The following is a 14,727-nucleotide window of genomic DNA, read 5'->3' on the forward strand; positions in this document are numbered from 1 at the left end:
TTTCTTGCCCTACCTTCTGCATGTTACTTTGTCAGTTGAATTTTATTAAATCAAATCTGTGAAAAGTTCAACATTTTATTCTGAACAATTCTGTCTGTGTATGGTGAGATGCATATGCAGAACACAAGGTTAAAGATCATGGCTTCAGTCTTTTTTATCACCTCTCTCTGAATGTAACCAAGCAGAGCAGCATGAATAGTTTTATTTTAATGGCAGTGTAACATACTTGATCCATTTTCATCTCTGTGCCACTTAACACAAGCATATTTTACAGAGTTTCTCATTTATTTTTTCCTTTAATTGCTGTTATTAAACCTCCATCATGGCAAGGACTATTATACTTCTTGAGCTATCCATGGTGACCTTTTCTTTGCAACACATCTTCAGCTCAGCATACATAAGAAGTTTAGATTATGAGCACGTATCACCTCTCCTATTTATATAAGTGAAATTCCATCTGTTGCCACGCTGCATCTTACTTTAGCTTTTCTTAGTCTGAAAAGTCGTGATATCTACAAATTTCACTTAACTGACTTGAAAATCCAGTCCCTATGAGAAAGTATTCTCTCATCATTTTAATGATCCACACCCTATTCCTTGGAATTTTTTCAAATTCTTTTGTGAAGACCTTGTTAAAACATTACTGTGAAACTGCGTTCATATTCATGGTTCCTTTATGTCTAATAGCCATGTTAATTAGACATTTTAAAACTGTTACTTTTAGAGTCACACACACACACATCTTACTCCAGTTACAAAATTCTCAACCGTGGGACTCAATCCCTTTCTAGCCACGTAGGTAAAAATTACTTCAGTAGTAGCACCTGAAACAGCAGCAGAACATCAGTTTCACTACTAGAAATACATTTTCTAGAATTATAAGCACAGGCTTGTAATTTCCGTGGTCATTTCTAGGACAAAAAACGTTGATGGTTTCAAGTCTGTCTTGAGCTATAAAACTCCCACTGAGTTCTCACAACAGCTTGTGAAGTCATGAACAGATACACAGCACAGGCAGAAGCAAATTCTCCAGTGTCCTCATCTTATATTCCTCAGACACCCTGCCCTTCCCAGAGAGATGCTCAGAGTGATGTGTGTGCAAAACACAGTGGTTCCACCATAAGTATTCGGAAAACATGTGCTTTGTCTAAACAATGCACCAGCATTAACAGCATCTGACTCGGTCAAGCAGGGCTAAGAGTAAAGGTGCATTATTACCACAAGTTTTATAGCATATTAAACACTGAAATTATTGGTGAAGCCACTTGAAAGCAGAAAAAGCAGCAGTTCTCAAAGTTGAAATATTACTTGGGAACAGGATCAAGTTGTCGGCCCTTCATTTCAAAATAAGGCACCCAGCAGTATTTCACACTTCTGCACAACATCCTACCAGCATGCTTCTCACCCACTGCTGCTCCACGCCATTTCTGTCCATGCAGTCCAGTGCTCACTTGTTTCTTTCAGTTCAGACCACTTTAAGTCAAGTGTGTCTCCTTCCATAAGGATGCTCTACAAAGCTAATCTCAAATGGGTTAAAATAAAAAGTCCTGTGTCACAACGCTTACTCAGAACTGAAGCAAACCTGAGGTCAGAGTAACGTACTGTGAAAGAATTACTTGTATTTCAAGCGTTGGTTAATTGAGTTTACCTCAGGGTCCCTGTAAACAAAGTGTAACAGGCTAAAAGCAGAGTGGACTTAGGAGAGAGCTCTATACTGTGAGTGGTGCAATTACACGTCCAAACATGACCGCATCTGGCATGAGACAGACATCACTACAAGGCTCTTTTATCAACCACCACAGCGGAGAAACTGGCTTCAAGTGGAAACGGGGGCCAGGAGGACTTGGGATGTACTCATCCACCTGTAATGAGCTGGACTGAGATCACTAAGCTGATTTCTCCACACAGCAGTTGCCGACAGCTCCCTGCCACCACTGAGAACCAGTGATTTCCATGTGAAACGGAAATCATGAACTCCCAATGGCGTTCAACCCCATCCTGTCTGAGAGGAAGAATGCACATTTCCATTTTCATATGTGGCTTTGCAGAAGCAACTTGTGTGGAATGACAGCACCGAAATCGTAATTTACAAACCACCAAGGGCTGTATGCTCTGTCCTCTCCAACTGCTAATTTTGCTGTTTCTACAGTATCTTGTGTAGAGGAGCACACAAAGTCAACTTACTTTTCTCCTAGGGGATTCCACAAGAAATGAAGGGATTTGGAGGACAGGGAACACTACATGGCTTTTTTGTTTCTCCAGCCCTCAAAAATGAGTTTCATTAGTAACTCAGATACCCACGAGCCACTCAACAAGCACGACTGAAGGTTTTGAGAGCAGAGCTGCAGCAATCTTAAGAGGTTGCAAGTTCAGGCAGTCTACTCTGCTCCTCTAGACAGATGTTACTGTGACTGTAAAAGATGGGACCTCATGGCCATAACTCAGCCCTGTATTTCAGCTAATGAAAGTGATTTGTCTCAACACACAAACTGGTACAGCTGAAAACTTGCACTTGTGTCTGCAGACTCAGATACAAGATCAAAGGCTAACATGCAGCTAAAGACAAACAGATTAGCCCAGTGACAGAAAAGACAACCCTTTAAGTTCCTACACCTTCATGCTCTTTGTTCCTCAAGGGCTGTATTTCTCTGTATATTTGACCTTTGGCTTCTGTTACAATAAATCTTAACAATCCAAGTTGGAAGAAAACAGTGAACGAAGTCTCAAACTATCATATTTTACTTTTTTGAGCTGTTCGCCCTTACCCTTTACATTTTCCTACACCTTGCATCACATTGCATCATGAGAAATGCAAATAGCCATTTTCTCCCCTCTTCTGTTTATTAGAAATACGGAAAGATAACCTTTTATTCAAATAGCACTAGTGCAGTTTGTCAGACAGCAAGTAAGGAAGCAGAGGAAGTAGTGGATAAGATAAAAGCAATAAAGGTTAAAAGTTTAGGACTAAGATAAATTACAGAGAACACGACATAGAAAAACTGAATGAGATGAAGAGAATTGAAACAAAGTCTAAATGTCTGGAAAGTGGCTCAGCAGTGAGAATTACTCAATCGTTAAACAGTTTCAGCTATGAAGAGGAGATAATATGTTTAAAAGGCTAAAATGTCACTAAAAGTACCTTGGAGAAAGAAATCCTTCATTATCAGCAGATGGGCTTTCTCTTCTCTGACATTGCGCATTAACTACCCAGTGATGCTGATTTTAGACACGAGTGTGAATTTCTGACAGAAAAATGCCAGATCTTCCTGCTTCAGCACTATAATTGCTGACAAGCTGGAAGCTAAGCCTTCCTTCCTGTTCCCAGAGAAACACTCATACACAGCTCTCAACAGACAACTCAAAGTGAGAGGAGTGTTTCCTTCCACCACCTGCCGATACTTAATTTCTGCAGCTAGTCTCTCTAGATGCCAGTAGCCAGTAGTAAAACAGCCCTTGCCAAGAAGACTTCAGGCAGCCTTACTCCAGAGGTCTTCGTTGCACTCTCAGGATTCTCATGCTGGCTGCCTGGCCAACCAGCTGGCTAAGCCCAATGCCTAAAGTTTGATGCTGCAAGTTCTTTCTTTCTCCTATCAAATCTTTGCTGATATAGATGGTCCACAATTCCAGCAATTTAAGACTGCATCCATTAATATAGGACAAAAAGCATATTTGAACTGTTGCTCACAATCATTTCCTACAGTACTTAGAAAAGATCAAGATCTGATGAAACGTATAGCTGAATTACCAGATGATGAAACTCAGTTTAACTAAAAAATTACATCCATAATTCTGACATATTTGGGTCTTCTAAAAAACACATTAGCCATTTGTTAAGTGTCAAGCCTTGCTTTCACTGCCTCTTTTGCTACACAAGCATTTATTTCAATGCATGTCACAACTGCATGGCTGGCTGCACTCACATGAAGCCACAAGAGCCCCCGTGTCTTCACCTCCACTGATAACCGCCTTTCTCAGTCTTCTGCAATGGAATCATCTGATTCTGCATCTCTCACTCACACACAGCTTTTAATAAGTATGCTTTGCTTTAATCTTAGGAACGCCAATAGCAATTCCAAACTGCAAGTCTCTGCATGCTGCACTAAAAAGTATGCAGAGCTAACTTTCTTGAACAAAGTGATGAGTAAACTAAAAGTTATTCTAATAGCCACTTGGAAGTTTAAGTCTCAGAGATTTAGCCATTAGACACAGATTCTTCTAATTTTCTTTGGGTTTTTTCTTAACTTTACTAATACATTCAGACAGAAATTCTCAAACTGCTCATACAAATGTAACCTTTGTTCAATTATTTTGCTTTTCCTTGTCAGAAATTTGCAGTATTGTGCTTTTACTAACTCTCTTATTCATACCTTTGAGTCTGCCTTTTGGGTTTTCTTTCTTTTGAAGAGGAAGACAATTGTTTTCAAAATGTGCTTCATCTTTTTGTTCTAGCACCACAAATGCTTTAATCCTGGCATATTCACCTTCATCATCCATAAGCAACATCTTAAGATGAGGCAGTAGTGTAGACACAAGGACAAGCTTTCATTTAAATGTCTCATGTCTGCATGTTCTCTCCCTAACCAAGGAGAAACATATGTTCCTTTAAAAACGAGGCAGGCAGCAACCAGCCTACATACGTGGAACTGGCTCAACACATTACAAGAAGCCTAATTTCTGTTTCCTCTCACTGAAGTCTACTTCTTTTCACTGGCTATAGAAGATGCCTAAAGAGATATCTCATTAGGCAAGTAATCTAATCCAAGCCTCATTAGGCAACTCAATGTTATTCCAGAGCAAAATTTTACAATGACCAATACAAATCCAACACTTGCTACAAGGAACTCGCTTGTTTCTTTTTGCTAATAGCATAGGTGTTTCAAGAGTGATGACTGAACTCAGACGTCAGCCATTGGATGTATTGCAAACAAGACCAGGGTGGAAATGCTAATGGTGCACTGCATCATAGCAGTGACTCAACAGAAGCATTCCCATTCAAGTGTGTTCTTGCACTTGGAAATAACTCTTCTTGCTACTATTGCAAGTTCCACTAGCACGTACAACATCTTGTCTTCACCACAAGCACCAAGGCATTGGGCTCAATGAAAGAAACAAATAAAACTAGTGAGGCCAGTAAGAAGTCTCAAGAGGCCAGTGGAAACTCACAACCTCCAGAGCAGTTTCTGAATAACTAGAAGGTTAAAGAGCCCATAATCATTATCATCTTGAGGATAGACACCAGATCAGGAGCCCAGACCTGCAAAAAGTATGCAGCATCCATCTCTAGAAACCATACAGCCCCTGGGCGCTGCACAGGAGTCCTTTATCCTTCCTCAAAGCCTTCTCCAGTGATGTATCCATACTACCTGATAGCAAAGGAAGAAAACCGTATGAGCACAAGCCTCCCTGCACTTACACAGTATCAAGGCTTTTCATTGTTATACTCTTGCTTTGCTGTTGATAAAGCAACAGAAAGCTGACCAACTGTTTAGAAAAAGAGCAAGAGGAGATGGGAGAGCAACTCAACTCCCATTCAGCTCAAACAATTACTTTAGCACTAAAATTTATCACAAAGCCCTCGTCATTGCCTCCATTTGACCACCCTAACAAATTAAGGTTCTGAGCTACATTTCTAGCCGTCTGCTCCATTATGCCCTCCGTCAGCATATGGGGAAAAGTGAAAACCTCAACTTACTGAAAGCAGTTTGGTCCAAATACAGTGGCAAGATTGCAAAGGTTCATCCTGTTCTCTACATGGTGTTCAGCAACCTTTATCAGGAACTGGCACAGATACTTCAGCAGGCAGTAATGAGCTTCAGGCAGTTCTTTAAGGAGTTCTTTCAAGTTACTTTCCTTCTGCATGTCATTTCTAGTGTCTAGAGAAAAAAAAACAGTAGGAAAAAAACATATGTATATGGTTCTCTACATTATTGCCAATTTACTTACGTGAGTGAGCAAGAAGTGGGATCTAAAACTTAGTCATACTTTTTTTTGGAGACAGAACCCTCCAACTCCCTCATTTTTCCTCTGGGAACCTGCACCTTTCTCCAGAGGCTCACTCTGGCCACCACTGGCACCATTTAAAGCGCACCTTAAAGTTGTAACTGTTTTCCTGAGCCGCATCAGCAGTGGTCATAGCTAACAGCATTTGATCATATTTATTCCTACCTAGTACATAGCTATATTTGGTTCAACTCCAGCTCTACCAGACCTTCTGCTTCCATGCTTCTTCTGGATGTTATCCCTACCTTCCAAACCCTCTCTCTTCCTTTGTTTTAGTTTCCACTCCCATGAAAAACTTCAAAAAGAAGGAAGCAGGAACGGTGAAACAAAGAGTCTCCTGAAATGCAGGTGTTGCCACAATAACAGTACTACAGTACTTTCTGCCGGTACATAGTTCTGTGTCTTTTGTCAGAGTGACAGCTCCGCACCAAGTCTTAGGCAAAGAACCCTGACTATGGAAAAAAGGCTGTTCAGGGCAGTGTTACACTCCATAAGAAGCCAAAACCTGGCCTAATATTAGAAAGCTTATTCTTGTAGAATTTACATATGGATAAAAGTTTTCCATGCTGAACTGAGTAGTAGTACCAAGATATGACTAAGGTACATTTTCTTTCATGCAAGTTTTTGTTGTTTGGTTTTTGTTTGTTTGTTTGTTTTTTAAAGTAAAAATTCACAGATGCTGTGTTTACATAGACCCAGACACAGGGTCTGGCCTCAGACACAGCTTCTATTCAATTGTGTTCTGCTTCTAGGATTGAACCCAGACACTGCAAAATTCTTCTTTGCTCCCCTCTTCCACTCCAAAACAGTTTCCAAAAAGTAATTCATACCCACCAAAATCTTGTGGTTACATGTTAATAAAGGCAAAGTTCTGAAAACAATTCGGTATTTCCTTCCCTATATGTCAAATCAGGATGCATTAACACTTGGAAATACTGGTTTCTACAGTCCATCAAAATGAAATTTTACTGAAACCCTCACAAATGCAGAGTTCTTGGGCTTCTGTGCCTACCAGAAGACCACACAGAAGATGTCAGGCCCTAAAAGTTTTCTTCACTGATCTAATTATAAGCAATGTCCATTAACATGAGGACGTTATGATCCCTAGCAAGGAGATTCACGCAGCATTCAACCAAAACCATGTTCAGTCTTCAAGACTCATATTTAGTCAAGAAAATGTAATAAAACAGGCTGCATCTGAAAAGGTTCAAAAACTCATTGCTGCCTTTGCTGTACAAGCTGCTGCCAGCATGCAGGAAAACATCCCACGTCTGTGTGCAGGAACAAGGAACATTTTACATTTCCCCAACGTTTTGGGAAGGGAGGAAAAAAGCTTTGAGCACAGAGTAAGGTATGCGTAAACGCTTCCTAAGTTTTAGCTTTTATTTTCCCAGAAATATTCTAGACTGGAATCTTATTTGATTTTTTAAGGCAAGTAGTTTTTTCAAAAATTTTGTTTAGAGCTATGCAGAATAAAAACAATCATGATTTTGCTACTATGATTCAGCTTGGTGGCAGTAAGAAATCAGATTTATTACTTTTATTTCTGCAGCAAAACTCAGGATGCTTCTGAAAGCTGTATTATATGGAATAAAACCAAGGAATTTAATTGGATTTGTATTTGCACTTATCAAAGCGGACTGGACAGTCTCTGACTTGATTACCAATTGTCTTTTCATGAAGGTTAAAGAAAAAGAAAACACGACTATTTTCCACATAGGCAGAATATTAAAATTGACCTCCTAACATACTTCTCTTCAGATAACAAAATAACTAGCACAGCATTTTCTACTACACATTGCTTACAGTTATGATAAGGAAAGTCAAGGCCATCTCTCAGAAAAAAGCACCTCTTCCATCACCACCACCCCATCACCTAATTAGGGAGCGCCTTTGAAAACTAATTGCCTCTCTGAGCCTCCCGCTGGGGCTTTAGATTGGCAGGTACTTTTATGTTTACTGAAAGTTTTTGCTTGCCTTCCAAACCAGAAAGATGCTAATAACCACCACAAACATTCTGAGCACAGGTTTGCACTTTGACAACAAACAAAGCTGTTGGCGTCATGGCATCAAGTTGTATTTAGTGGGCAGGATGTCCCTGCTCATTAACCATGATACATTATGTGCTGTGGAACAACATCAGAGATGCTTATCGTTGGGCACAACCATGCCTTTGTTCATTTCTGTACTTTCAAGAACAGAGACATATCAGATCATAAGATCTTGAGAAATTACTCTAATTGAAGGATACAGAGACACTGAACAACATGTGGCAGCAAACCCCTTTACTGAGCCATGAAATTTCTTGTCCTTGTGAAATGGGGGAAAGAAAATACGGCATTCCTCCCTCTCTTCCTTTTTTTACTTAAAAAACAGAGGAAGGAACTCAAACCTTTCTCTCCATTCAATCAGAAAAATCAAACCTAATTTAACTCCTTCTGTTGACACTTCATGGATTTCAGCTTTATTTTCAGAAGTTACTATTACAATTTGTGATGAATTTAGAGAGTGGCATGCATACACAGTATTCCATGCACTTTGTATATTTTTTCAGACAAATGTACCTCTGCTATCCATGACCATATTACTCCAAGTAAAACAGCTTTTCAACTTAATAGAGAGCAAAAATAGTCTTGAGTCACAGCATCTCATCGCTTGGAGCATTCCTCCTCCTTTTGTCCACCTGCTAGACAGTTTTTCAACTTGCTTCAGAGTCAATCGCTAAGGTTTACTCAGCTGGTACTGACCATCAGAGAAACATTAGCAAACAAGAGCTGTTAATGCTATCATGCAGACAAGCATCATGTGTACCAAAGCCCTAAGCTTATCTACAAGCCTACTTTTGTGAAGTACAAGCTGTTCTGTGGAAGTCAAGACTAAGTGTGGTCTTTCTTATTCAGTCAGATTAAAGAGGGTGGCACAAAGCTAAGCATACGCTTCAGCATCCTGAAATGGCACAAACAATAATGGAAAGAGCAGAGTGCCAGATTTTCAATGGCAACTCAGGAACCTATATTCAAGCCATACTTCCAAACATGTCCAGCTAACAACACACTTGTGATTTTCAAGCACAGCACATGAAGCTCTTTTGAAAAGTTTGCCCAATACAGCACAGAGAAGGAGAAAGGAGTAAAAGAATGAAGACTGAGGGGAAGGTGCTCTCAAGGCACAGTCAAAAGCATTTGCTCTTTTATTTTGGGAGCGTGCCAGAAGCCATATGAAACAGACGGCATGCCAGTAAAGTTCTGCCAGGGAAGCCTAAATTGATGAGTAGCCAGGAAGGGTCTGAAACCATGGATGAGATGGTGGTTTCCGGGCTGAGGAAGGGAACAAAACTGGCAGCCTCAGGCCACATCTAGGCTTAGCAGCCAGAGAACACGGAATACAATGTGACAGGCAGAAAACCAAGGAAGCCAGCCAGGGCAGCCTGGTGCCTCAGAACTGAGCGAGGGACTCACTAGCGAGGTACGTGTCAAGGAGACAACTGAAAAGGGCAGACAGTCTCTTTAAAAATGTTAATCAACTAGAAACAGGAGCCTCAACAGTGTAGGAGGCACAGACACATTTGCAAGGGTGTTTTTGGTCTTATTTAATTTCAGTATACACCCACAGATCAGAACAAGAGGGACGTATTTTCCAATGGTTCATCCTATTTCTGAACATATTGAGTTTCTCTGACATGTTATAGACACCATCTAATTCCTCTTCATGCTACTCCTTCCCCCAGCAGAACATGCTGCCTGAACATCACCAAAAGTATGGATGCCAGCAGACAGGTGTGTGTAATTGCTTTGCTTATGTCTCAAATGATCTGACCCCAAACAACTCCAGCCTGGAAGCACTGAAACCATATCAGCACTGTGCTATGCCCTATCTAATTATCTCTGCTGTGAGGCAAGGAAGAGAGTCTAAGGCTCAGTGTCATGCTACCACGTCTGCATAGCTTTCAGCTGCCTTGCATACTACCAGCTTGGAAAGCAGACATTAAAGCCTGCATCTGTTTATAGCTATCAACATGCTCTAGGAAGTTAATCTTCAGCACACAGGCAGCAGGTTGTATATCACAGCACCACTGTGCCCACGGGGCTGCTGGAACAAAGTATTTCTTTCCACTTCCATAATTTACAGGAAGTGGGACTCCAGTCTTTCTCTGCCAAGAAGAAACCTGCTTCAGACACAATCCTGTCCCAGAAGGGAAAAAAAAACAAGCCAAGACCATGCCTTGTTGCCATCAATAGCAGAAATGCTGGAAGACCTCATCATAAGAAGGTTGTCATCATAATCCACCTTGAGACCTCTTGCTCTGCATCATTATGGCACTTTGCAGCTCTTTACTTAAGCTTCACTCCAACATACTGGGAACAGAGCACTCTCACTTCTCTTGCAGCTCTACTGAGCATCATCTGTAAAGGAAATCCAGTTCCAGGAGTTTTTACTGTGCAACAAACATCTTCTGCATGTGGAAAACAGAAGTTATTTCTCTACTTTGGAACTAGTCTTGATGACACTAAAATGACAATAAAAGCCAAAACAAAGGGTTAAAATCATGCCACAGGAGCCTAGAGAATCGCAGACATCTACTGAATCTCATTTGCTGTACTGCTGCAAGTCACTGTGGTTAAAGAGGGACTCTCATCTACTCATACTCACACTCAGTAATTTTTCACTGTTCAGCTTGAAATTTGACCTCTAAAATCCCCCCAACAACCTATGTTTTTGGTTCTGCTTGTTTATATAACTAAAACAGCTGCTGGCTACTAAGTATTCCTTAAAGTGACCTGTCCATCCAGAAGGGAGCTGCTCCTTCCCTTCCACTACCTCCCATGCCTCTTTCTGAAACCAGCAGGACTCTTCACAACTACCAGACAAAACCTTGCCAGCCATGGCAGGCTGTGAGCAGGAGGAGATATGTGAGACAGAATTTGCATCTAGCTCCTGCCCACCAAGAAATATAAATTCTCTAGGATGAAGCAATGTCAAGAAGCCAGAGTGATCCAGTAGCATTCAGCTTAATTAGACTGAATGCCAAAGGAAGACAGGAGTGCACATTTCACTCGAGGACAAACAACAACAACAAAAAAAGAAACCTACATAAGGGAAAAGCTTTCTGTTTGCTAAAAAAGAAAAGTACAACAGCAACCTGTCTTTCTGAAAGCAAGTGACCTGTGAAAGGGGACAAGAGCTGTGCATACAGTTCCTAGTATGTACAAATATCATAAGGGTCAGCGATCATGATATAAAAGATAAGGAACGAAAAGCCAGAAGGAATAAACAAGCTCAAGCAGGGACTGCTGATTTATTCCAGCTGAGCTTTCTAAAAGAAACCTTCATCACTCTGTGAGCACAGCACTGGTCTGCAGTGAAGCCTCAGTCATGAAGAGATTGCAACCGACATTTTTTAACCCAGGACTCCCTGCAAGGAATAGCTTTCAAATTTGCCAGGCACTCCGAGGAGACCGGCCAACACAAGATCACTACCAGCGTGTCCCTGGCCTGCACTCGCTACACACATCTCTCATGAACGTCATTTACCGAGGGAGGCCCTTCTCAGCTCCCACCGTCACTGCCCTTCTCCAAGGGCACAGAGAGAACGTTGGAACACACCAAACGGCCTTTAGGATACGCTACGTGATGTTTTCTGGAACGGAATAGTCTTGGCATTACACAGAATATTTATATAAACAGCAGTGCAGCGTGCAGAGCTCCATTTCACACAACATTGCACAAGCTGCCGACTGCATGCCAAACCAGCTGTGTGGACTTCCTGAAGTACCAATGGGTCAGGTTCTCTACTTTTCATAAAAGGGCAGTTTATTTGCTCTTTGGTTTGGTAACAAAGTCTATATCTGAAATCAAAACCGGTTACATCTGCAGGTAAAATGTATAATTTTCAGTCTAGCTATTTTTAACCCGAGGACTCACGCCTAACAATTTTTGTAGTAAGTAAAGTAATTGTGTGTTATTTTCCAGACAAGATCTGTCGGCTTAAAAACTGCTGATACCAATCTCTGAAAATATTCCAAAGGAACTCTAACATAATCCTAAAAGACCATCTCCCAAGAAAAGCTTCCATGGAAGGAAATACAGAGGTTGTAACAGAGCTTGTAATTGCCTTCACTGTAGACATGCAGCAAAGTGGCTCCAGATTAGAAGTTATTTTTTAATAACTTGTTTTTAATAACCTGTTGGATCAGAAACAGCATGACCTATTTTCTTCACAGCTTACAAAAAGAACACCCAAGCATGCACTCTCTTGGCACTATTTTGCAACAAATACCCTTGTACATACTTTGATAAGTGAACAGATAACTCCTTCAATCCTGCACAGCTGGTTGATCATTTAACTGTAAACAAAGGCCCATCCACTACTTAAGCTAATCTAAACTCGATGAAAGTCATCGGTGCCTTTCATAGCAACTCATTTATGCTGTATTTTCTAGGGCATGAAAAAGCTTTTTATTTTCTTCAAGCTTTACAAAAGCCTCCCCCCTTGCCATAACAACCAACCTGGCATTTTTCAAGTAAGATTTTTTTTTTTCCTAATTGAAATTATAATGGGACTATAACTGAAGCTTTCTGTGCAACTCTGGCAAACTCAGCTAAGACACGTCACAGTTGGACCAACTTCTGCAGAACTGGGTTCATAAGTAACACCAGGAACTTTTTTTTTGAAACAAGAAATCCTTAACTTTACCCACCAAGATATCTATCTCATTTCCATAGAAAGAACTGGGGAGATTTTGCATTTCCCGTGCGAAACAGGAATGAGTGAAACTTTCCACAAACAGCACTGGTCACAAAGTACATCAGCAGTTCCTGGTGCACGCATTACACAGATATGACCTTTGTGGGGACATGGATGCAGAACAGCAAAGGTGTGACTTAAAATTTCCACTTAAACAGTGACCTATGAGAAAGACTATAATTAAATACAGCTCATGAGTCAGACCTGGTGAAATCTAAAAGACCCAAAAGAAAGCACAGTCATGACTAGAAAAAAGGGACTTTCTAAAACCAGGGCATCTTCCTACACAACACTTCCTGAACCCTATCCTTAGGTTCTAGACAACTTTAGTAAATGAAGAAGGTATTTTACAGAGCCCACGTAATTACAGCTGAAATGCCTGCCCTCAAGGGAAGGCACGGAGCTCCTCTCCTCAACAGCGCATACAGTCCCAAAAAGGAAAGACAGACACGGTCCTGTTCTCCTTCCCCCAAGCAATGGCTAAGCTTCTCCTCCACTGCAAGTGAGAACAGTGGAACCTCAGGACAACTGCGTGACAACTTTGCACTGTCTTCTTCCATCAGGGATGCATGTTGCAGCACACATTCCTCCTCTGCACCATGCATCACATTTGCCTGCTTTACTGTGAAGAGCACATCTCCAGCAACATTTACTCACTCACAATGCAGTTTCTTAGGAAGAGAGCAAGAAGAGGCATTGATTGCCTGCAGAAAGAGAAAATAACTGCTGCTCACCCGCATAGTCGAGGAACAGGGCCAACCACCACATAACACCACCACGGATTGTCTGATACAGATGAATTAGATTGAGAAATCATATGACAGACAGCTGTGCAAGTTTCAACTTCGTAAAGTGGAAATGGTGTTCTTATGGTTTACCCACCACTTGAAGGGGGGAAATAAAAGGTAAGCTCTGCTGTTGCAAACTGGCTCATTTTCTGATGGGCAATCACATTATTTAGTGAGTAGTAGAAACTGAAGACAACTTATGCTTTGGGCCCAATAGGAATTGCATTTGATTAGTTGAAGAAGTTGCTATAATTTTTCTAAGTCCATTAGAATGAAATTGCCAGAAATTACCCTAGCAAAACAGAAGCAAATTTGCTCCCTAAAGAGAGTGCAGCTGTTGTCTACAAGCTTGCTCAAAGAAACTGGCTGATCATTTCCATTTATATTTAGCCAATATAACTGGATTAGAAAATCATAAGCGGCCCAGACTTTATCAAACCATAAGAAGCAATTTTCTGTGTCTTGTAACAGAACTGGACATCTGCGATCACGCTGGGAGCAGGTGAGAGCTACAGTCAAAGGAAAATGCAGAACAAAATACGCAAAACTAAGAAACAGAGAGCACTGGTTTTGCTCAATGCATAACCAATAATCCAGAAAGAAGGCGTGTTGAAGGATGGAGATTTTACTTCTCACTTACCCTGGTAGAGCTGAATGAACCTGGGATGTAAAGCTGAGGTGATAATCCCATCTGGCAGCTCTCTCAAAAATAATTTCAACAGACTGGCTGCGGAGTATACATCACCATCTTTAACAAGTTCCACCTCTTCTCCACGCTCGTATTGCAGACGCAACTGTTCTACCATTTTCATGCTGCCATTTACCCTGAAGAGGCCTTCCTGTGTAATACCTGCAATTATATATTGCATATGAGACATCCCAGTGATATGATGCAACAGATATTCTAGTGTGAATAATATGCTTGTAGTAATACAACAGAAGGCAGTTAATAAAGTAAAATACTACTTCCCCCAGTAGAAACTCCCTCTAGTCAAGTAATTAGATTATGATAATTGGCAAACGTTAGTGACCAGAGCTTGAGGCCTGGGATACTCTTTGAGAGCCCACAAAACTCACTGGCATTGCTGTAACCTCACACCATGCAGAAATAAAACGAAACAGCCACATTTTGCATCGGTATATTTCAACAGAAAAGGATCTAGATTCTATAAAACAGTTCTGCTGTGTCACTTT

The 14,727-nt window shown here is 40.9% G+C and overlaps 1 protein-coding gene across 6 annotated transcripts in view; it reads right to left on the reverse strand.

Moving 5' to 3' along the window:
* Positions 1–14,727, reverse strand: part of FAM13A (family with sequence similarity 13 member A) — a 131,086-nt gene that overhangs the window by 110,819 nt on the left and 5,540 nt on the right. For 5 of the 6 annotated variants that reach the window (XM_054064319.1, XM_054064318.1, XM_054064317.1 and 2 more), the window contains exons 3-4: positions 14,174–14,383; positions 5,693–5,873 (exon numbers count right to left, since the gene is read on the reverse strand). In XM_054064319.1, the coding sequence (XP_053920294.1) occupies positions 5,693–5,873; positions 14,174–14,383 (391 nt within the window). Of the gene's footprint in view, positions 1–5,692; positions 5,874–14,173; positions 14,384–14,727 lie in introns of those variants that run through there. The other variant, XM_054064320.1, reaches the window with a different exon arrangement.

The sequence above is a fragment of the Cuculus canorus genome, chromosome 4 (assembly GCF_017976375.1).
Source record: "Cuculus canorus isolate bCucCan1 chromosome 4, bCucCan1.pri, whole genome shotgun sequence".
Lineage (NCBI taxonomy): Eukaryota > Metazoa > Chordata > Aves > Cuculiformes > Cuculidae > Cuculus > Cuculus canorus.